Genomic DNA, 19,412 nt, shown 5'->3' with positions numbered 1-19,412 from the left:
CCCTGCTGAGCGAGTCGGCAATGGTGTTTCTTTCTCCTGCCAGGTGGAAGGAAACCAGGAACATCCCCTGGGCGACCGCCCAGTGCCACAGATCCTGTTCCTCCTTGGATAGGGCAGGGGATCTGGTGCCTCCCTGCTTCCGTATGTAAAACATTGTCGTGGTGTTGTGCGTGAAGATCGGCACCACCTTGCCCTTGAGCGATGGGAGGAACGATTTGAGAGCCCAGAACACGGCTCGGAGTTCCAGGATGTTGATGTGCAGGAGCTTCTCCTCCGGGAGCCAGAGGCCTCTTGCGTGGAGATCTCCGGTGTCGGCGCCCCAACCTTCCAGGGAAGCGTCCGTCGTCACCGTCTCCAGGTACGCCGGTGTCTGAAAGACCTTGCGCGCCGTGAGGTGCGCTCGAACGCCCCACCACTGAATCGCCCGCCGGAACACCTCGTTGAGGGGGACTCTGTCTTCGAAGGTGCCCGTCGCCTGCATCCAACGGGCGTCGAGAAATTCTTGAAGAGGGCGCATCCGTAGTCTGCAGAGGCGCACCAGGTAGATGCAAGAGGACATCATCCCCAGGAGGGACTTGATGGACCTCACCCTGGCCACGTCCGTGGCTAGCAGGCGCTGCACTTTGCCCAGAATGGTCTTCGTCCGTTCTTCCGACGGTGCCGCCAGGCGCCTCACTGTATCGAGCTTCGCTCCCAGAAACAGGGCCACCTGCGACGGCACCAGGTGGGACTTTGGGTAATTTATGGCGAATCCCAGGTCTGTGAGTAGCTAGACGGTCCTCGCAGTGTGTTCGACAGCGAGATCCCTCGTCCTTGAGCGGATGAGCCAGTCGTCCAGGTAGGGGTAGACGTGAATCCCTTGCAGGCGCAGCCGCGCCGCCACAGGTGCTAGGCACTTGGTAAAGACCCTGGGGGCCGACTTCAATCCGAACGGCAGTGCTCCGAATTGGTAGTGGCGTCCCTGGACGACGAACCTGAGGAACTTTCGGTGACTTTTGAGGTTGGGAACGTGGAAGTATGCATCCTCCAGATCCAGCGACGATAGAAAGTCGCCTTCCTCCTGAACTTTTGTGACCTGATGTATTTGTTCAAACGACGAATGTCCAGGGTGGGGTGCCAGCCGCCCGTCTTCTTCCTGACGAGGAAGTACCTGGAGTACACCCCGGAGCCCCGGAGCCTCTTCGGGACGAGCTCGATGGCGCCTTTCCTGAGCATTGCCCGTACTTCCAACAGCAGTTGCGGGATATGCCGTTGTTGCTGAAGGGCTCCTAGGGCGTGGGCCGTCTCCATGTCCGTCTTTATGGCTTGGAGGGATTCGTCCACCGCCTTCCCGAACAAGTTGCTGCCGTCGAACGGCATGTCCAACACCCTGGTCTGGACGTCCTGACGGAAGTCGGTCGCCCGGAGCCAACCCCGTCGTCGTAGGCAAACTCTGTTGCCCAGCTGGCGGAACCCGGTATCGGCAATATCGGTTGCCACCGTTATGGCGTGGTCCGACGCCACCTCGCCTTCTTGAAGTATTTCCAGGGCCTCGGACCTCTTGTCGTCCGGTAGGAAGTCCAATATGGGGGCCAGCTTAAACCAGAGCTCCCTGTCGTAACGGGCCACGATCGCCAGGGTGTTGGCCGCTTTGATCGTCGTCGCCGCTGACGAAATGACCCGTCGCCCCATGGCTTCCAACTTCTTTCCCTCGCCGTCCGGAGGGGAATTCGACGTTGAAGCCCCTGACCCCCGCCGCTTTCTTCTTCGCCGCCGCCGAGACGACCGAGTCTGGCGTTGGCTGGGCCCTGAGGAACAAGGGAGCAGTCTCGGGGACCCGGTACTTCTCGTACCGGTCCCGTTTGGCTGGTGCTGTGGAGGGGTTCTTGAGTACCGACAGGCCCTCCTCCCAGATGTCATCGATTAGAGGCACCGCGATGACAGTCTTCCTCTGGGCCTCCCGGTGCCGATAGAGGAAACCTTCCTTTTTCTGCTCCTCCGGGCAGAGCTGGAACAATTCGGACGCCCTGGCGATCATGGCGTGGAATGAGCCAATCTCGTCGGGCGGAGAGGCCCGTGCGACGGGAGACCCGTTCCGTCGTCGTCGCCCTCAGAACCCGTCGTCGAGCCCACCGCACCGTTATCTCCCGACTCGTGGGAGGATGAGGAGGGAACTGCAGGCCTTACGGGGGGCGAGCGGAGGAGAGGGTTGGGTCCTCCGTCGTTTGTTCTGAGGACTTCCAGACGGGCCAGGTTGCGGGTCCTCTGGCCAGGGCCATGGTAATCTCGTCCTTATCTCAGAGCATAAGGACTGGATCGCAAACAAAGTGGCCGCTGAGCTAGCCTGAGGCCTAGGTTCCGGCTGCGCCGGAAGGGAAGGCTGCTCTTCCTCGCCATCGTCGTCTTCCTCGGTTATCTCCCGAGGATCTTCCTTGCGGAATCGAACCTTCTCGAATTGGACTTCGAGATTCCTCACGACCTCGGTCAATTCCCCTTCAGAGGCTGACTCCGAGCTCGAGGAGGCTACCGTGCCCCCCCCCTTTTTCCATCACGGGGGCCATGACGATGGGCTGAAAAGAGGATTCCCTCCTTGGCGGCAGGGAAACTCTAGTCCCGGAGGCAGTCTCCACTGGCGGGGTCTCTGCCGGCTTGGCCAGAGTCGCCGCGATCGCCTCGATAGAGGCCTTTGCCTGCTGGGTAGGGGCCTTCACCACCTTAGGTGCGTCCTGGGCCTTCTCCTTAGGGGGAGGGGCGACGCCTCGCTCCCCCTCTCCCGAAATCGGATGGGGCTTCGTATTTCCTCTTCCCCGAACCGCTGGCTCGTGGTTGACGGTGCTGGGGAAAGTGCACCCTGCCTGGTGACCGAAGAGCCGACCTTTCGGCGCTCCCGGAGCCAGCAGACTTGCGGCACTTGGCCTGGTGTTGGGCCCCCGTCGCCGGGGCGCCCGCACAGTACTTCGAAGCCCGCTCGGACCCTTTCTTCTTCTCACCCGTTGAGCCCTTCTCCAACCAGCTGGCGAGACGAGATCGACGGTCCCTCATGGTCCGCTCCGACAAGTTCTTGCAGAACTGGCAGTCCTTCTCTACACCAGTCTTGTCCCCATGAAGACAGTAGAGGCATCGCAAATGTTCGTCCTCAAACACATTCTGCAGCTCGCATCCAAGGCAGCTGCGAAACAGCTTGGGTCCGGGTGACGAACTCGCGTCCTGGGCCATCTCGAAGTAGGCCGCAAATCTTCTGGAATCCTCCAAGAGGTTGATTCGACAAAATCTTCACCCTTGAGGGGCGTAGGAAAATCCCGCAACGAGTACCCGTTAACGGGAGTAGAAACGGTGGAGCTTGAGGCTCGATTAACCGGAAAAATGTGAAAATTCACCTGAAAAAGCGCGAAACACGCAGCAAAAGCGCGAGAGCTAAGCACAAGGACTCCCAACACTTGAACGTGCGGTAAAAATCTGAAGATGGCTGCCAGAGGCGGGGCTTAGGGAGATGGCAGTCATTGGCTGTGGTCCCTATGACGCAGAGATCAGCGATTGGTTACTACTACGAAAGACCGATCAGAAACGAAAGTGATACTGATTTTTCTTTACCGAGGATTCCCAGCCTGATGACGGGGAATATTCATGAGCATGTGAATCCATGCCAGACCCCATGCTGGAGAACCTTTGCTACTGCCATCCCTGTTAAAAATCATACTTTATAATTATTTATATTAATTATACTGCCACAGCACTGTAGTTATGGTTACATCAAACATTACAAACTACAAAATGAAATTCCTCCATAAATAATGCTTGTTCATCAAAGTTCTACAAAAATGTAGAACAATTGATCTAGCTAAACACAGACATACATTTGGTGGGGTTCCCATACCTAAACCAATTGCTGGAAAAAACATGTTTTGCATGGAGATACCATTAGAGAGCAGAAAGCCACTATTTAGATAATATCTAAAAATTGCCCTCTGTAATATTCAAGAGATTGGGCTCACACTTAAGGCCTTAGGCTGAAGTAGTCCACACTGTGTATATTTTGAAAATCAAATCAGGACAAAAACAAATATGGTTTCAGCTATATGCATTAGGATCGAAGACAACACTGAAAGAAAAATATTCCACAAAATGAAAAGGTTTCTACAAAAATGCATACAATTATCTGCAGCACCAAACAAGTCCTTCAACCTAACACGAATACAAATTAGGCATTTTTTTTCCATTTAGAGGCGTAATCATTGGCCAAATCAAAAGGATCACAAAAACACAAGGTAATTACAGTCTTGTTTAGTAGCGGTTGCTGTAATAAAAGTCCCTTGTGGTCTAGGATGACTGCAGTGGCTTCACTGTTATACGTGTGGGCACTGAGCCGAGGGACACAGCATGGCAGCGGATCACGTTAGCTCTTTGTTCCTTTTCCTGCTGTCTCGCTCTCTGTACATCAGTCCACCACTGAGATGTAAATAGCATGGTGTGCATATGTGTTGATGTCCTGGGCTTGCGTTGCTCTCCACATTTTTGCAGCGTTTGCATTGGGTCTAGAAAAGTGAAAACCTGACCTGCATTGATGTCAAGAGGTTTGGGCCGATGCATGTGGGTAATGCCCATATATGAACTGGCATCTGGGGATGGGACAGGAATTGGGGCCCTCAACTGCCACATTCCACCTGGCAAGACTGGCTCCGAGTACCACCCTGGTAGCGCTCCCATTCCAGGCTGAGATGTGTTCCTATCCCCTTGTGGCAAGGTCAGGTTATCGACCTGGTCATACATACGAGTAAAAAACCTCTTCTGTAAGCCAAGTTTTGAGGCTCCATTATGACATCAATCAGATGTGAATCAAAATAAGTAACTATAGCAGGCTGGTACATTTCATATAAAGCCTAGTTCTCTAAAATCATTATATAGGAATTCACGTCTTGTTGCATTTCAATCTACGTTCTGTTAACCCTTCATTAGATACGTCATTTCCCTCTACAGGTTAAGTTTCAGCCATGATGGTCTTTAATAATCCATTAAATGCCTCATCACTGGCATTTTCAGCATGTATACATTTTAACTTACCACCCCACTGAAAGACATCACTCTCCTAGCTATGTGTGCTGTATTAATATAGTGACAAATGTTTGCATATATTCCAAAGTGCTCTGCATGCATGGTTTTATATTAAATATTCCATTTTGTTTGGAAAAATAATGTAACAGAATTTTCTTTATGAAACACCAACAAGCAAATCAAAACTTTGAACAAAACCGACTAATGCAGCTCTAGCCACATGCATTAGATTGTGAGAAGGTACACTTGGAGGACGTAGATGTTTTACAGTACCTTTACAGCTGTGAGAAAAGCACACAAGTTGCCTCCAAAATCAATAGATGTCTCCGAAAAGGAGCCTTCATGCACAAGGCTGGGCCAGTAACGAACAATTCCTTCACAGACGCCAGCCATCACTGCTACAGACTTGAAAACACAAAGGGCAAAATATTAAGTCATACCAAAAATAAACAATTTTCTCAAGTTCTTTTTAAAGTTACTTTGAGGTATTTTCCCTTTAAATTGAACCAAATTCCAATCTCAGCAACCTCACTGGGCACTTCTATTCCCCATTTTTCATAAGGGTTAACATTGCAGTTGTAAAGATGCTTTAGACAACATAACTAAACAGTCAGAAAATATACACAGTTTCTTTACTCACATAATCAGCTCATTATCATAAGAGCTTTGGAAACGGTGCTGCAGCGAGTCAAAAGATTACAGGACATTAATCTAAGCATCACACGGCCAGGCTGTAATTGTAACATGCACAACAAGAGAGCTATGGAATGCAGTAAATAACCACAGTGAAGTCAGAAGGAGAGACTTAAAAAAAATAAAGTGGGTCACAATTTCCCCAATAAAGGGGGCCTTTATAAAGAAAGATTACTTACCAGTAACAAAGTTGCTACGTGTTGTCAGATGTGTACACCATCAAACATGTACATAATTTTGTGGCACTATATTTTCATGGGAACGCTGAATTGTTGTCACCATTTACGGTGTATGTTATGGGGTTTCTAAGGGTTTGTCTTAATGTAACAAAGTGTTTAAACCTGAAACACTCAAAGTACACAACAGTAACTGAAGCGAACCTGCATTGGGTGCCATTCATCAGAGTGAAAGGTGGAGTACATTTGACCAGTGGTTGCAAGAAATAATCATTACAGAGAAAAGAGACAAATACAGTTAAGTCCTAGGGGAACTTGCATGTAGAGAATCCTATATACAGGAAGCTTTGGTATGGGATTTTTACAAGAGGACTGATAAGGAGTTATCTTCTCAGCTGCTCAGGGGGTGTAGCATTAGTGAGGATTTGAATGTGTGTATGGTAGTGAAGTCTGAGAATGAAATCTCGGGAATGAGATCGGTGAGAATAGATGGATGTGTTAGAGACAGGGAGAGGAGATGGATTTCTTGAGTAATGGAGGTGTGAAACGGACAGCGAAGATTAATTCAGTAGTGGATTGCAAAGAGGCAAGCAGTAATGTGTGCAAAGAGATCAGAAGTGAGTGTGGGACACAAAAAGATCATGTGCATGTTGTCCGCAAAGAGATGACAGAAGAATCCAAAGGAGGAGAGAAGTTGCCCAATGGAGGGTGGAAAAGGATTATGAGTTAGGGGCCAAATATTAAGCCGGCAGGGACGCAGAGGGAGGCTGGGTCTCAGGTGACCAAGATGCAAGAAAAGGAGCGATGAGAGAGACAACCCAGTCGAGAGCACTGGCCTGGATGCCAAGGTCGGTAGGATTCTGAAGGAGCGTGAGGTGGGCTACTATATCATGGACAACCGAGATGTCAAGCAAGATTAGAACAGAGGAGATTTTACAAGGGTGAGAAGAGCTCCAAGTCAGAGATGCATAAGGGCAGACCGACTGCTACAAAATCTGGACTAGAGGAGGCTGCACAGGTCAATGTAGGTGGAGATACCATAAAATAAGTTGTTGAAGGATTTTAGAATAGTGATGAAGGAGTGAAGCAAGGTGAGTTTGCATGGGTTCAGCAGATGGCTTTCTTAAGATTTGAAGGGCAGTAGTTACCTTGAAGCAGGCCAGAAACATTCCTAAATTAAGGGAGTTTGAGGAGCATGTGAAATGTGCATTTTCATTGACGATCTGTTGAGCAAACTGGTCAGCAGGAGGGGGTGGCTGAGTTCAGATGAGTGCCTATTCAGTCATAAAAGTTGGGAAGAACGAGTGCCGATGGTAAGTAGTGGAAAGGCAGGGGTTGGGGAAGTGGTGTTTGGTGATCGTGTCAGATTTTAACAATGTTAGAGGAGAAGTAGAAGGTAAAGTCATTGACGGATAGTGAATAAGAAATAGCAGAGGTGTGGGGTTACCAGCATGGCTTGTATTGTGGAGATGTTTTGTAGGGTTGAGAGCAAATATCAGTTTGTTAAAGTAGGAGGATTTAGCAGATTCCCAGGCTGTAGTAAAAGAGTAGGGTAATGCAGTATATAAGGAGAAGAGAAGTTTGGCACAATTCTTGCATTACATGGATACAGATTTTCAAAAGGGGAGCAAAGAGCTAGAATGAAATCATACCCTGATTGATCAGCAGAGGAAGCCTGAGGAGGAGCAAGAGAATGAAGGGAGGTCCTGACTTGGGTGCTAGGAAAAAGGCCTGAATTTATGTATGGAGTTAGAGAAATGGAAGGGGAAACGAATTAATGTGGAATAGCAATACTGATGTGGAAGACGGAGGGATCAATTGGGAAATTGAAAAGAGTAAGGTAATAGTAGGAGCATTAGGTTTTTCAGTGATTATGCAGTAATTGAGTAAAGGAAGGGGTCAAGGTCAGAAAAAGGACCATGGTCCGTAAAACAAGACGATAGTAACGGGTGGGGAGATTGGTTGTGAAGAAGTGGGTAACCGCGAATTCAAAAAACTGTAGTAGAAAATCAGGTGAAAGTGAGCAGAAATTAGAGCTACTGATCAATAAACAACCCCACCGCCTACGGATTATTCAACAAGTTAGCCCTGACAATGTAATATAGCTGAGAGGTCTTTTTGTACTTTTACGACTGTAGAGGGGTGAAAACAAGGCACTGCTAGTCTCACACCACCACACAAAAGGTATGTCTACATAGCATAATTACTGAAAAATATACTCCAACTAAAGCTTCAAGTAATATGTACAGTAAAGTAGTATTGCAAAGATTGCAGAAAGTCTAAGAGACAGAACACAAAAGCAGTAGCACACATCTTCACACAAGTAAAATGCCCAAGCTATTTCTGGAGCCTTTGAAAGTGTTAGAAAGTTTCAAAACATCAAACAAAAGAAGACAAGTAAATAAAATTAACCAGAAGTGTCCTCAAAAACCCCAAAGCCCCTTTTATAAAAGTATGCAGTATAATCAGTAACTAATGGCCTCAATAACACAAACAGCCAAAGGCAGTTAAAGGGTTTTTATTGGCTTTAGTCAGCACACCCCTCCCAAATCCAGGTGCCTCTATTCCCCACGTTACTGATTATTATCCCCTACTGTCTAGATTCTGACGGCAATCCGCATCATCTATTTAACTCCCACCGGGACTTCATAGGTGTGACCTACTCTACTAGAAATGGAAACACTGTCTCACACCGCTGGCTTGATATTAGTTTATTAAGCACAAATGAATGATTCGGAACATAAACCATGAAAAATGCTTAGAAGCACACAGCCATCACGTGTTTCGACCCTCTGGGTCTTTATCTAGGCTGTACACATTGTTAGACCATTAGATTATGTATATACGTTATAACAACAAAACGTTTACAATCCACGCAATGGCTTACATAATAAAGAAAATATAGCCACAATATCCATTATACTAGATGAATAGAACTCTTCTGTTCCCATCATTATCACGGGAGACTTCAATGCTCAGATTAGAATGGGTAATGGTCAACTGATAGATAATCAGAGTTCTGGCCCGATGGAAGCGCAATCTAACATCTATGGTAAACCCTGGGTCAAGCTATTTCTTAAATACCAGATCATGATGTTACATGGAACAACAATGAGAGAGCCCAACCACAGCGCAATGCGGATAAGTGGTTTGAATATGTCCACAATTGATTACATCTTTGCGAACGAAAGTGCACTTTCAGTCATACTAGATACGGCAGTTGGCAGCCGAGAGGACAGTGATCACCTCCCCTTGTATCTTATGCTCCCCACGACTACCATAAGTAGCGAATATCAACTGAATGGAAATATAAGAGTGAATATTGGGCGGAAAGTAATTGCAGAGCGGGAGGTGGCAAAATTCACTGACTGTATGACACGGCTGTGCAACGAGATAAAGAAGGAATTGTTACCTGCATTTGATGATTGTTACAGCTATAAAAAATGTAACCTCCCAAAGACGTACAAATCTAAGCACCCATGAGAGATGGAATTATACACATAAGAACAACCAATTTGACGCAACAATACATACGTCCCAAAAAATACTAGAGCTGCCATTAGAGACAAAGAACAGCGGCAATAAAGATGTCACGATGAAAATCAAACTAGCCAAAAAACACATAGCACATGGCTCCGATGCCATCGAATTCAGAAAGGCGATTAAATATGGCCTGGGAACACAATAGCTTTAGGGTCTCCCCTAGGCCTTTTCTATGAAGAGACAGAAAAACCAAATGAACAAAAAGGAAAGGGAGAGGAACTGCACTTAGTCAATACAGCAGGGGTAGGTAAAGTAATGCTCCCAACACAACCACACCTCTACAGCACCAGAAAACACATACTTCACAACACCTCACTAAAGAAACAAACCACACAATTTCGCCCAACGCCACATGACGGCCACCATCCGAAAATCACACCTAAACTCAGTAAACGGTGTAAACCAAACTGAAGCTGCAAACAGCACATCACCGCTCTCTTGCTCTTTTCCTGCTGAATCCTACTAATCAACCCCAATTGCATTACAGATCCACCAAAGCGCCAAGAACCACAGAGGTGGCAATAGTGCACAGTATAAGAAACTTTAGCATAACTTAACATAAGGAGAGGTAGCCTAAGTATATTCTGTCACTTTTTGTGGGACAGTCGGTGTGTGTGCATGAGATGTGTTTGAGACTATTTAATGGCACGTTTCCTTGCTAGAATGAATGGTGTGCGATTTCGACGTGTGTTTCGGCGTTAGCGAAACATCCGTCAAGGGACTCACACATCCACTGGCACCGGTTCAGTGTTCGCCTTGCGCTAGACGCAGGTACGGAAGCAAAGCAGGTTTACAGCACTTATGGTTGTTAGGCCGGCGTGCGGTCTTCTTTCGACGCACCTATCAAAGAACGGATCAGGGTTGTGTGCGTGTGTCTTTGTCGCCAGCTTGGCCTTCCACGTCGGACTTCTAGGCGCTGGTAGGAGTTTCAGACTCTGCCATCATGGCATGGGCCACTCATCGGTTGGTGCATCGCTCTTTAAGAGTTTGGGGCCTAAAGGACTAGTCAAATTCAGCAGTCGGAAGGTCTTCAGGATGTTCGTTGAAATGTGCATCGAACTGCGACCTTCGGAAGAGGTTAAAGTTTTAACAAATAATCTGCAAAGTAGCAGCGCTACTGTGTAACTGTATAACTAATCCGACCATGATGGTGGGAAAAAACTATCTGAGGGACCTCAACATGTGAGGGAACTTGGGTACAGTAGACGTCACACTGGGGATATTACAAACACGCCCAGACGACATTCCTTTTCGAATTTCGAAAACATGTGCAATAACGTGTTTCAAAAAAATTCAGCACAAAGGCCATCCGAACCAAGGGATTTTGCTTTTGGGAGATTTCCATTTGCGCTTAGTAGCTCAATGACTAAAAGGAGCGTGCATTGCCATCCGTGCCTCTTCGATCAGCCTGGGAGGGTGAGCATCAGACAGGTATCCTTGCAGCTCTGGGTGTGCCACCTCGTTATCAACAATATACAGCTTTGCATAATACAGGTGTAGTGTATTTAGGATATGGTCTGAGAATGTTTGAAGGGTGGCTTCCTCATTCCTAGGGGCTGCTGTTTCTGTAGTGCCTCTTCCCCAGGAATCAGTCACAAGAAGGCTATATCAGGACAATCAATTTCACCATACTTCCAGGCTGGGGCTTGTGGAAACCAAATTTCCTTTTCAGCACTGAGCCAAAACAGATCCAATTTACTTTTTAAGTTCCGAAGAGTTCTAGCACTTTCATGTCCTCAAGCCTCACCATCTCACGTCTCACCACCCAGAGAACTCCAGATTCAGTGCCCTTGCATATGCAATTTAAAAGTGTCCCACAGTGTAGTAATGTATGTGTTGGAGCCTCAGTTGGATTAAAAACAAAAGATGGCAATGGCAGAGTCCAGTTTATCCTTAATTAAAATGCAGTCTTTCAGTACAGCATTTCACACACGCCCCTCAGAAGCCTTCCAAATCCTGTGTGGTAAAATTCAGTACAGCGCTTCAAATCTCTGTATGTAGCAGACTTCTAAAGTGTGAACCTTGCTGCAAAGCAACAAAGCGCTGTATAAAGGTGATGCACACTCAGGGTTATATATATAGGGTGCAGTGGTAACTGAGGGACTGGGAAAAGTCAGGAGAGCATATGTGGGTGGAGGTTCAGAGGGGGAACATATAGACATGTTGTATTGGTGCATGTATGCCATCAGAAATTACAGTTACTAGGTTAGTTTGATCGAGCATCGTCTTATCGCTCTGGAGTTGGTCTTCTCCCACGTGGTCCTCCCGCAGATAGCCACCCTCAGGGTCAGAGTCAAGTAGCTTCTGCCTTTCCCTGGCCACGCAAGTGGAGCTTCCCTCCAGAGGATAAGTGACAAGGTTGCTAGATTTGTCACAATGTACTGTGTGGGCATTCCCTAGTAGAGTGTGCTACCATATAGGTTTTCCCCATCATACTACCCTCGAGAGTATAACCTTAACTGCTCAACAACACTTAACCCTTGAAAAATCGGGCCAAATACCAACAAACCCTGAAACCAAGGCATGGCTTGATCTTCTTGAACCCTACATATAGGGTCCAAGAAAATGTTTCCAACAACGTTTTTTGTGCCTTTTTGGATGCAAGCATTCTAGACCTCAGGAATTTTTTCAAAAGAAAACATGGTATATACATGCCACACTACTACTGTGTGATTGAAATGAATTGATTTACACACACCTGAGTTGATTGAGCTTCTCCTGCAGCAAGGTGAGAAATGGCCACCAGATCAGCACTCCATGGGAAGTCACTTGGAGGTAACGGAAGTTCCTTGCAAACCATTAGCTAAAAAAGAATGCCAGTATAATTTTAAATACACAGTCCAAAATTTAAATTTAGAAATAAAAATGGTATTATAAAACATAACTTTAAAAAAAAAATAACAGTTTATTACAAACTTTTAAAAATATTACGAGAAGGAAAAAAGTCAATCAAATGCGCATGCGATTGGCCCAACACAGTACAATACATAACAAGCATTAACTGTTCAGCGCATTATCCCGATTTATCTCGTGCGACCTGTGAGTTTTTCTTAATTGATCAGTCTTTTATTCAGTTGGTCTAGTTAAAATTTTAAGGCAAATGCCAAGTTATTATCCGTTCCTTCAGACATCACTACCCACCAATCCTCCCCACTTAGAGACAGTCTTTTGGCAATTTCAGACCCAAGGTGTTTATTTCGCAGTGCTTTAGGTTTTGTAGAAAACAGCACCAGATGCTTCAACGTTTCACCTGTGTTTGCACAGAATCTACACCTAGTTTCCACTTCAGCACTTATTTTTCTCAAATTTTGTATCTCCTTGGTTTGAAAAAGATTTAATCGAAACTTCAAAAAGACTGTTCTCAGGGGATTACTGGGAAATCTTTCCAAATATTTGGGCAGCTTATTGAGAGCCTTGGCTTCTGGTGCGGTATGCCGCATGCATCTGTGTAGTGCTCTCTGTTCTATAGTTTCAACCCAATCCTGCTGCCACAATTGCTTTCTCACTGCATTTCAATTGTGTACCAGGGCATCTTTATTGGTGTTTAATTACGTGAGGATTATATCGCAGTACTTCATCCATTTACCCAGTGTTGACTCACTTTTGTCTACTGCAGGTGTGTTCCAAAACATAACATTACACATTATCATGAGACAACCACACAAAAGAAACATGTACAAACAACTATGAATCTTGGACCATTTGACAGCTACTTTGAAATGCGTTTATCAGATAGATTTCCATTACTGTATTTCTACCGTTAGATTCCAATTGGTTTAGTAAGTGGTGGCCAGTTCTTTTACTTCAGGAATGAAAGTCTGCTCTCAATAGTGAGTAAAATGTTGCAGCAGTATTGGGGTTGGTATTTTGGTGAAATCTACTGTGCACATTTGAAAAATGAGTGTCCTGAAGTATTTTTTAAATAAACTTCTGATAATAAAGTCATTCTTATTCTATGGGACAAAGCCTGGTTTAATTCAGCAAAGATTTGAAGATTAGCATACAACTAAAGATATTAAACTACCTTGAGTATTCATTGAAAAAGTCTCATAGCAAAGGCTGCATTTTCTGATCAATTAACTACAAAACGTAAAATACCAAATGTATGAATTGTGTGTATAAATACTACCTGCATTCCTACAACGTACAAAGCTCCATCCACCAATCCCTCCATCACCCAATATAAATCCACTACATACAAAACAGCTGTTAGTCTCCCCTTTTACAACTCTTGCAGGCCATTTCACTTCACAAGCACAATCACTAATATTTACGCAAAATCTTGGGTTGATGAAAACTATTCACTAAAGTTTTTATCAGGTTTACTTCTAGGCACTCTGAGCTACAGAAGTACCCGAGCAGAGGTCTAGAAGACAGACTTCAAAACATGAGAAAAAACTAAAAGATCCAATAGAAAGTGCTACTCAAACTATGGGCAAAACCTTCTTGAGGCAGAGACATGAACAGAGAGGCTGTAAGCAATGGGAAAGGTTGGGCAAGGTCTGCAGTAGGCAGACGGGTTCAAAGAACTTTAAAACATCAGAGTGACAAAATTACTTCTGTCCCGCAGGAGTACAACGTTGAAAAGTAGCAAATACGCTTACTTTGCCCTCAAACTGCTACAAAACAAGAGTAATTCCCAATCATGAAGGTAAAACCACACCGTTAAGCGATACCTCCTTCACCTTTTGCAGTAGCGTGGGACAAGAGAAGGCTATACTCTAAAACAAAAAGGGGTGTGAATGGATCCAGTAGCAACCCAAACAGCAATCGTACAGCAGTCCAAAATAAAGGGAAGTCCAACCAAGGTTCGATAAAAGAACAAGTTACTTCTTGCCTGGTAACGTTCTTTCGATGTGAGGTTCCTCCGACGTATTCCTTATCTTTGATAGATCATCTCCCAGCTTGCTGGCCTCGGAAAACTTTTTCAGTAGAGGGCGCTGCGCGTGGACCTCCCTCGACCCAATGTCACTCGACAGCCTTCATATCGGCGCTGACGTCATCACGCGTATAAATAGACCAGCGCAGCGTCCGTTGCTCAGTTCCATTTTGACGTTAACAGTTTTACATGAATTGGTTATTGACCTTAAAGGAGCGTAAGCTGCAACCACAAGGGAAGTATTACTGCGGGGATGGGTGGGAGGGGCAATAAGGAATACATCGGAGGAGCATCCCATCGCAAGAACGTTACCAGGTAAGAAGTAACTTGTTCTTCGAAGGGATTGTGTCCTCCGACGTATTCCTTACCTTTGATAGACTCCCATAGCAGTGGTGTGTAATTGGAGGTGGGAGTAAAACGCCATGTTTCCTTTTAGGAATGAACAGAATGTGATACGGCTTTGCCAAACCTAGTCTCTTGAGTAGAGGTGGAATCCAGGTTGTAAAATCTTGTGAAGGTATGTGCGGACGACCATGTGGCAGCCGCACATGTGTCTCGAACCGGAACCCCTCTTTGGAGGGCCGAGGAGGCTGCGATACCCCTGGTTGAATGAGCCCTAAGATTTTGAGGAGGCTCTTTCCCTGCTAGTTTGTAACATTCCAGAATGGCCAAAATAATCCATCTGGAAATGGTTTGCTTTGTTATCGGTAGTTCCAATTTGTGCCCTGAGTAACCAACGAACAGTTGGTCTGCTTGCCTAATCCTAGCAAGTCTGCTGATGTAAAAGCTTAAAGGCCGCCTTGGGTCCAGCCTATGTAGCCTTTCTTCCTCTTTCCCCGGATGGGGAGGCGGATAGAATGAAGGTAAGGTAATTTTCTGAGTGATGTGGAATTCAGAAACCACCTTTGGGAGGAAATTAGGCTTCACCTGTAGGACAACTTTGTCTTTATGAAAAATTGTATGAGGGGGTTTACAAGCTAGAGCTTGTAATTCGCTCACCCTTTTAGCAGATGTTAAAGCCACTAATAAGACAGTTTTAAGGGTAAGAAATCTTAGCGAACAAGGGTGGAGTGGTTCAAAAGGAGTACCCATCAGGAAATTTAAGACTAAATTTCAGCCCCATAAAGGAACCTGGAACGGTCTTGGAGGATAGACATTAGTTAATCCCTTTAGAAATTGTACTACTAAGGGTAATTTTAAATAAGATGGCTCCTCTGCAGTGCGCTTGAAGATGGATAGTGCTGCGAGACAGCCCTTGATAGTGCCAACTTGAAGGCCTGAATTTGCGAAGTAGAGTAGAAAGGATAACACTGTTGGTTTACCACATGAAAAGGGGTTGATATTCTCTTCTCTACACCAGCTGCAAAAAATTTCCAACGGCAACAGTATAAAGACTTAGTTGCTGGCCTTCTGGCCGAAAGCAACACCTTCATGACGTCATCACGGAGGTCCCAATCCTTGTATCTCAACCTTTCAGATACCAAGCGTGAAGATTGAGGGTTCTGATGTCTGGATGGAGAACCTGACCTCCCTTCTGCGAGAGAAGATTCTCCTTGAGTGGAAGACGAATTGGAGGGCAGATGGACATGTCCAGAAGGTCCGGGTACCACGTTCTCCTGGCCCAGTCCGGGGCAATTAGGATCATGGCTTTCTGGAACCTTCTCAACCTCCTGATCATTTGAGGAATGACAGGGACTGGAGGAAACGCGTACAGAAGTGGAAACTCCCAGTCAACTACGAACGCGTCCCCTAGAGCTCCTCTCGGGGGAAATTCCCTTGACTGATCGCACTTCCTGTTGATGCTGGTGGCAAACAGATCCACTTGAGGGGTTCCCCAAAGGGTGAAGATCTGTTGAAGGACTTCCTGAGCTAGTTCCCACTCGTGGGAGACTGCACTCTGCCTGCTCAGAGCGTCCGCTGTCAAGTTTTTCTCTCCGGCTAAGTGAACTGCCGACAGAGAGATTCCTTCTTGGATTGCCCAAAACCAGAGCTGCATTGCCTCTGCACAGTGGCAGGGATCCTACACCTCCTCTTATGTTGAGGTAGTGCATGGCCACTGTGTTGTCCGTCATTATCAGGACATTTTTCCCCTGTACAGATGGCAGAAAAGCCTTCACCGCTAGTCTGATTGCTCTCAGCTCTTAACAGGTTGATATGTAGTCTGGACTCCGATGGAGACCAACGACTGCTGATGGTCAAGTCATTGGTATGGGCTCCCCACCCCGTGAGTGAGGCATCTGTGACTACTGTCATCTCCGGCCATGGTTGTCAAAACAGTTCTCCCTTCAAGATGTTTTCCTAGCAGGCCCACCACTGAAGGTGTCGAGCCACCTTGTCCGGAACCTGAAGGAGGTCTGTCATTCTCCCTGAGAATTGCAACCACTGAGTTCTCAGTGCCCACTGAAGAGATCTCATTCTCAGGCGAGCCTCTGGCACAAGGAAGATGCAGGATGCCATGAGGCCTAGCAACCTCAAAAAGTCGAAGGCTGGGAGACGTTGGCCTTTTGAAACTTGGTGAACATCTGCAGAATATCTTGAGCCCTCACCTCTGGTGGCGAGGCTTTTCCCAGGGAAGTGTCAAGGACCGCTCCAATGAACTGGAGTCTGTGATGGCATCATCTTTAAATTGAGGGAGAAGCCCAGTTTGTGAAGGAAGTGGCAAACATAATCTAGCTGGATCTGAGCTTGTTCCGGAGATACAACTCTGATCAGCCAATCGTCCATGTAGGGGTAGACATGAATCCCTTCCCTCCTTAGACTTGCAGCCACTACCGACATTAGCTTGGTGAAGACCCTCGGGGCGGATGTCAGCCCAAATGGCAGAACACGAAATTGATCATAAGAGTCGCCAATTGCAAACCTCAGGTATTTCCTGTGTTTGAGATGGATTGGCACATGGAAATAATATCCTGAAGGTCCAGAGATACCAGCCAGTTCTGGAGCAGGAGGGCCTGAAGGATCCGAGAAAGAGTTACCATCTTGAACGTGTCCTTCCTGAGGAACTTGTTCAATTCTCGTAAGTCCAATATAGGTCTCAGTCCTCCGTCCTTCTTCAGTATTAGGAAGTAGGGGGGGGGGGGGGGGGAAGAGGGAGGGGCGGAGGCAGGGGGGAGTACCAGCCCTTGTTCCTCTCCGCTACAGGTACCGGTTCTATGGCACCTTTCTCCAGCAGGTCTACAATTTCCTGCAAGAGGAGCGGATCTGGAACTTTCCGAGAGCTGTTCCCCGGTGGATGACTGAGGAATGCGTAGAAAAGGCAGCCAGTAACCTTGGGCAACTGTCTCCAATGCCCAAGCATCTGACATAATAGCCTACTGGTGTCTTGTGAGGAGAGTCCTCGGAGAGATTTAGAGGCGGCTGATGCATGTGCCGATGGTAAAGAGGTACCTGCTGCTGCGGCTTTTGTATTTTTACCCCCTCCACCTCGGGTGAATCTTTTTTGACCTCTTTGAACCAAACGTCCTCTGCCTTTTCCGAATGCGGAATAAAAGCGAAAGGACTTGCCTCTCTAAGAGGTTCCTGAGGGGCGATATGGCGTTTGGCGGATTGCAGCTGCCAGGGATTTTGCTGCTGCCACAGATGTTTGTAGCTTTTCTAAACTGTCATCCGCCTTCTGACCAAACAAAAGAGCCGTCAAAGGGCATATTCAAGAGTCTGCTTTGCACATCTGGAGCAAAACCAGACTTTCGCAATCAAGCAAATCTCCGGGTTGTTGTACTTGCCGCCATGGCCCTGCTGATGCTGTCAGCAGAATCAATGCCAGTTTGAAGGGATTCGCACATAGCGTCTTTACCATCCTTGATGATGTTTAGGAACGCTTCCCTTTCTTCTCCCTCCGGGAGGCAGTCAGCCGCTGATGAAGCACACTCCCAAAGTGTGTGGCTGAACCTTGCGAGCGTACAGGTAGCATTGATGGATTTCAACGCCATGCTACATGCAGAAAAGACTTTTTTGGCCATAGAGTCATACCTCTTATCATCCCTGTCCTGTGGAACAGTAGGGTAAGCCGATTTACTACCTGATGAAGTAGCTGCCTGAACAACCAGAATCTCCGGAGTTGGGTGTTTGGATAAATATTCAGGGTCAGCAGAAGACACCCTATATTTAGCTGACATTTTTTGTTAACCACCGGGATTACCTCTGTTTCCCAGTTTGCCAATATTCTCCTTTGTAATGCTGCATTAAACGGCAACACAGGATCCTCCTGTGGACCTTTGACCAAGATGTCTGTGAGGTCGTCTTGCTGAAAAGCAGGTGAGGGTGTGGACCACCCCATAAACTCCATTATCCTTGCCATCAAGGTTCTATAAGGGGTTTCAGCATGTTCCCCTGGGTCTGGTCTGGCAAATTCCACTTCTGGGGAAGCGTCCAACCCACTTGTTTCCTGTAAGGATTCTTGGAGGTCTTTCAACCTATTTTCCTCAGAGGTAAATTCCTCTGGTACAGGAGTTGCAGATTCCTGCAACTCAAAAGGTCTTTCCTGATCCGAATACTCCCCTTCTTCATAAATAGATAAGACTCTGGAGTGATCAGGTCTTGAAAATGGTATAAATCCCATTTCCAGAGCAGAAGGGGCCAAATTCGTCATGATTGGCTGAGAAAACGTCGACGACGCAGACGTTAAATGCTTCGAAGCCATCGAAAAAGGCGTCGAGAAAGGTGGTAGAGGCCTCAATGAACTTGAGAGTATCGGAATTCTACTCGAGGTTGTCGACGACATTCTCGTGATCGAGGCTCTGGGTATGGCCACCGGCTGTGAGGCAGCCGTGGGTTTGTCCTTTCTCGGCGTCGACCCGACTGACCTATGTGTCGAAGAACCCTTCAATAACGGCGTCGAAGACGTCGATCTATGCGTCGAAGGGATCTTCAACGACGGCGAAGACGCAACTTTGCCTTTACTCGAGGGTTTGTGACGCTCTCGAGTGGCTTCTTTCGCCGGGTGCTGCGACTCGCGGCGGTTTGATTTTTCGGGTCTTTCACCCAGGGTATCGCCCTCAGCAGTCTTCGAGGGGGTCGAGGCCGCTTACTCGAAGACGCTAAGCATTTTTTTCCTGCATTCCGCCCACTCAGCCCGAGAGCTACGTTTTGTGGGG

At 46.8% G+C, this 19,412-nt stretch overlaps 1 protein-coding gene across 2 annotated transcripts in view; it reads right to left on the bottom strand.

The window, feature by feature from the left end:
- Positions 1-19,412, bottom strand: part of NUP133 (nucleoporin 133) — a 1,444,728-nt gene that overhangs the window by 1,330,183 nt on the left and 95,133 nt on the right. For both annotated transcript variants that reach the window (XM_069606929.1, XM_069606930.1), the window contains 2 exons: positions 12,139-12,243; positions 5,302-5,433 (listed from right to left, as the gene is read on the bottom strand). In XM_069606929.1, coding sequence (XP_069463030.1) covers positions 5,302-5,433; positions 12,139-12,243 — 237 coding nt within the window. The remainder of the gene's footprint in view (positions 1-5,301; positions 5,434-12,138; positions 12,244-19,412) is intronic.

This window comes from Ambystoma mexicanum, chromosome 4p (assembly GCF_040938575.1).
Source record: "Ambystoma mexicanum isolate Mex_15411 chromosome 4p, UKY_AmexF1_1, whole genome shotgun sequence".
NCBI lineage: Eukaryota > Metazoa > Chordata > Amphibia > Caudata > Ambystomatidae > Ambystoma > Ambystoma mexicanum.
Note: the sequence above shows the minus strand (reverse complement) of the source record. Positions and strands in the feature narration are given on the sequence as shown.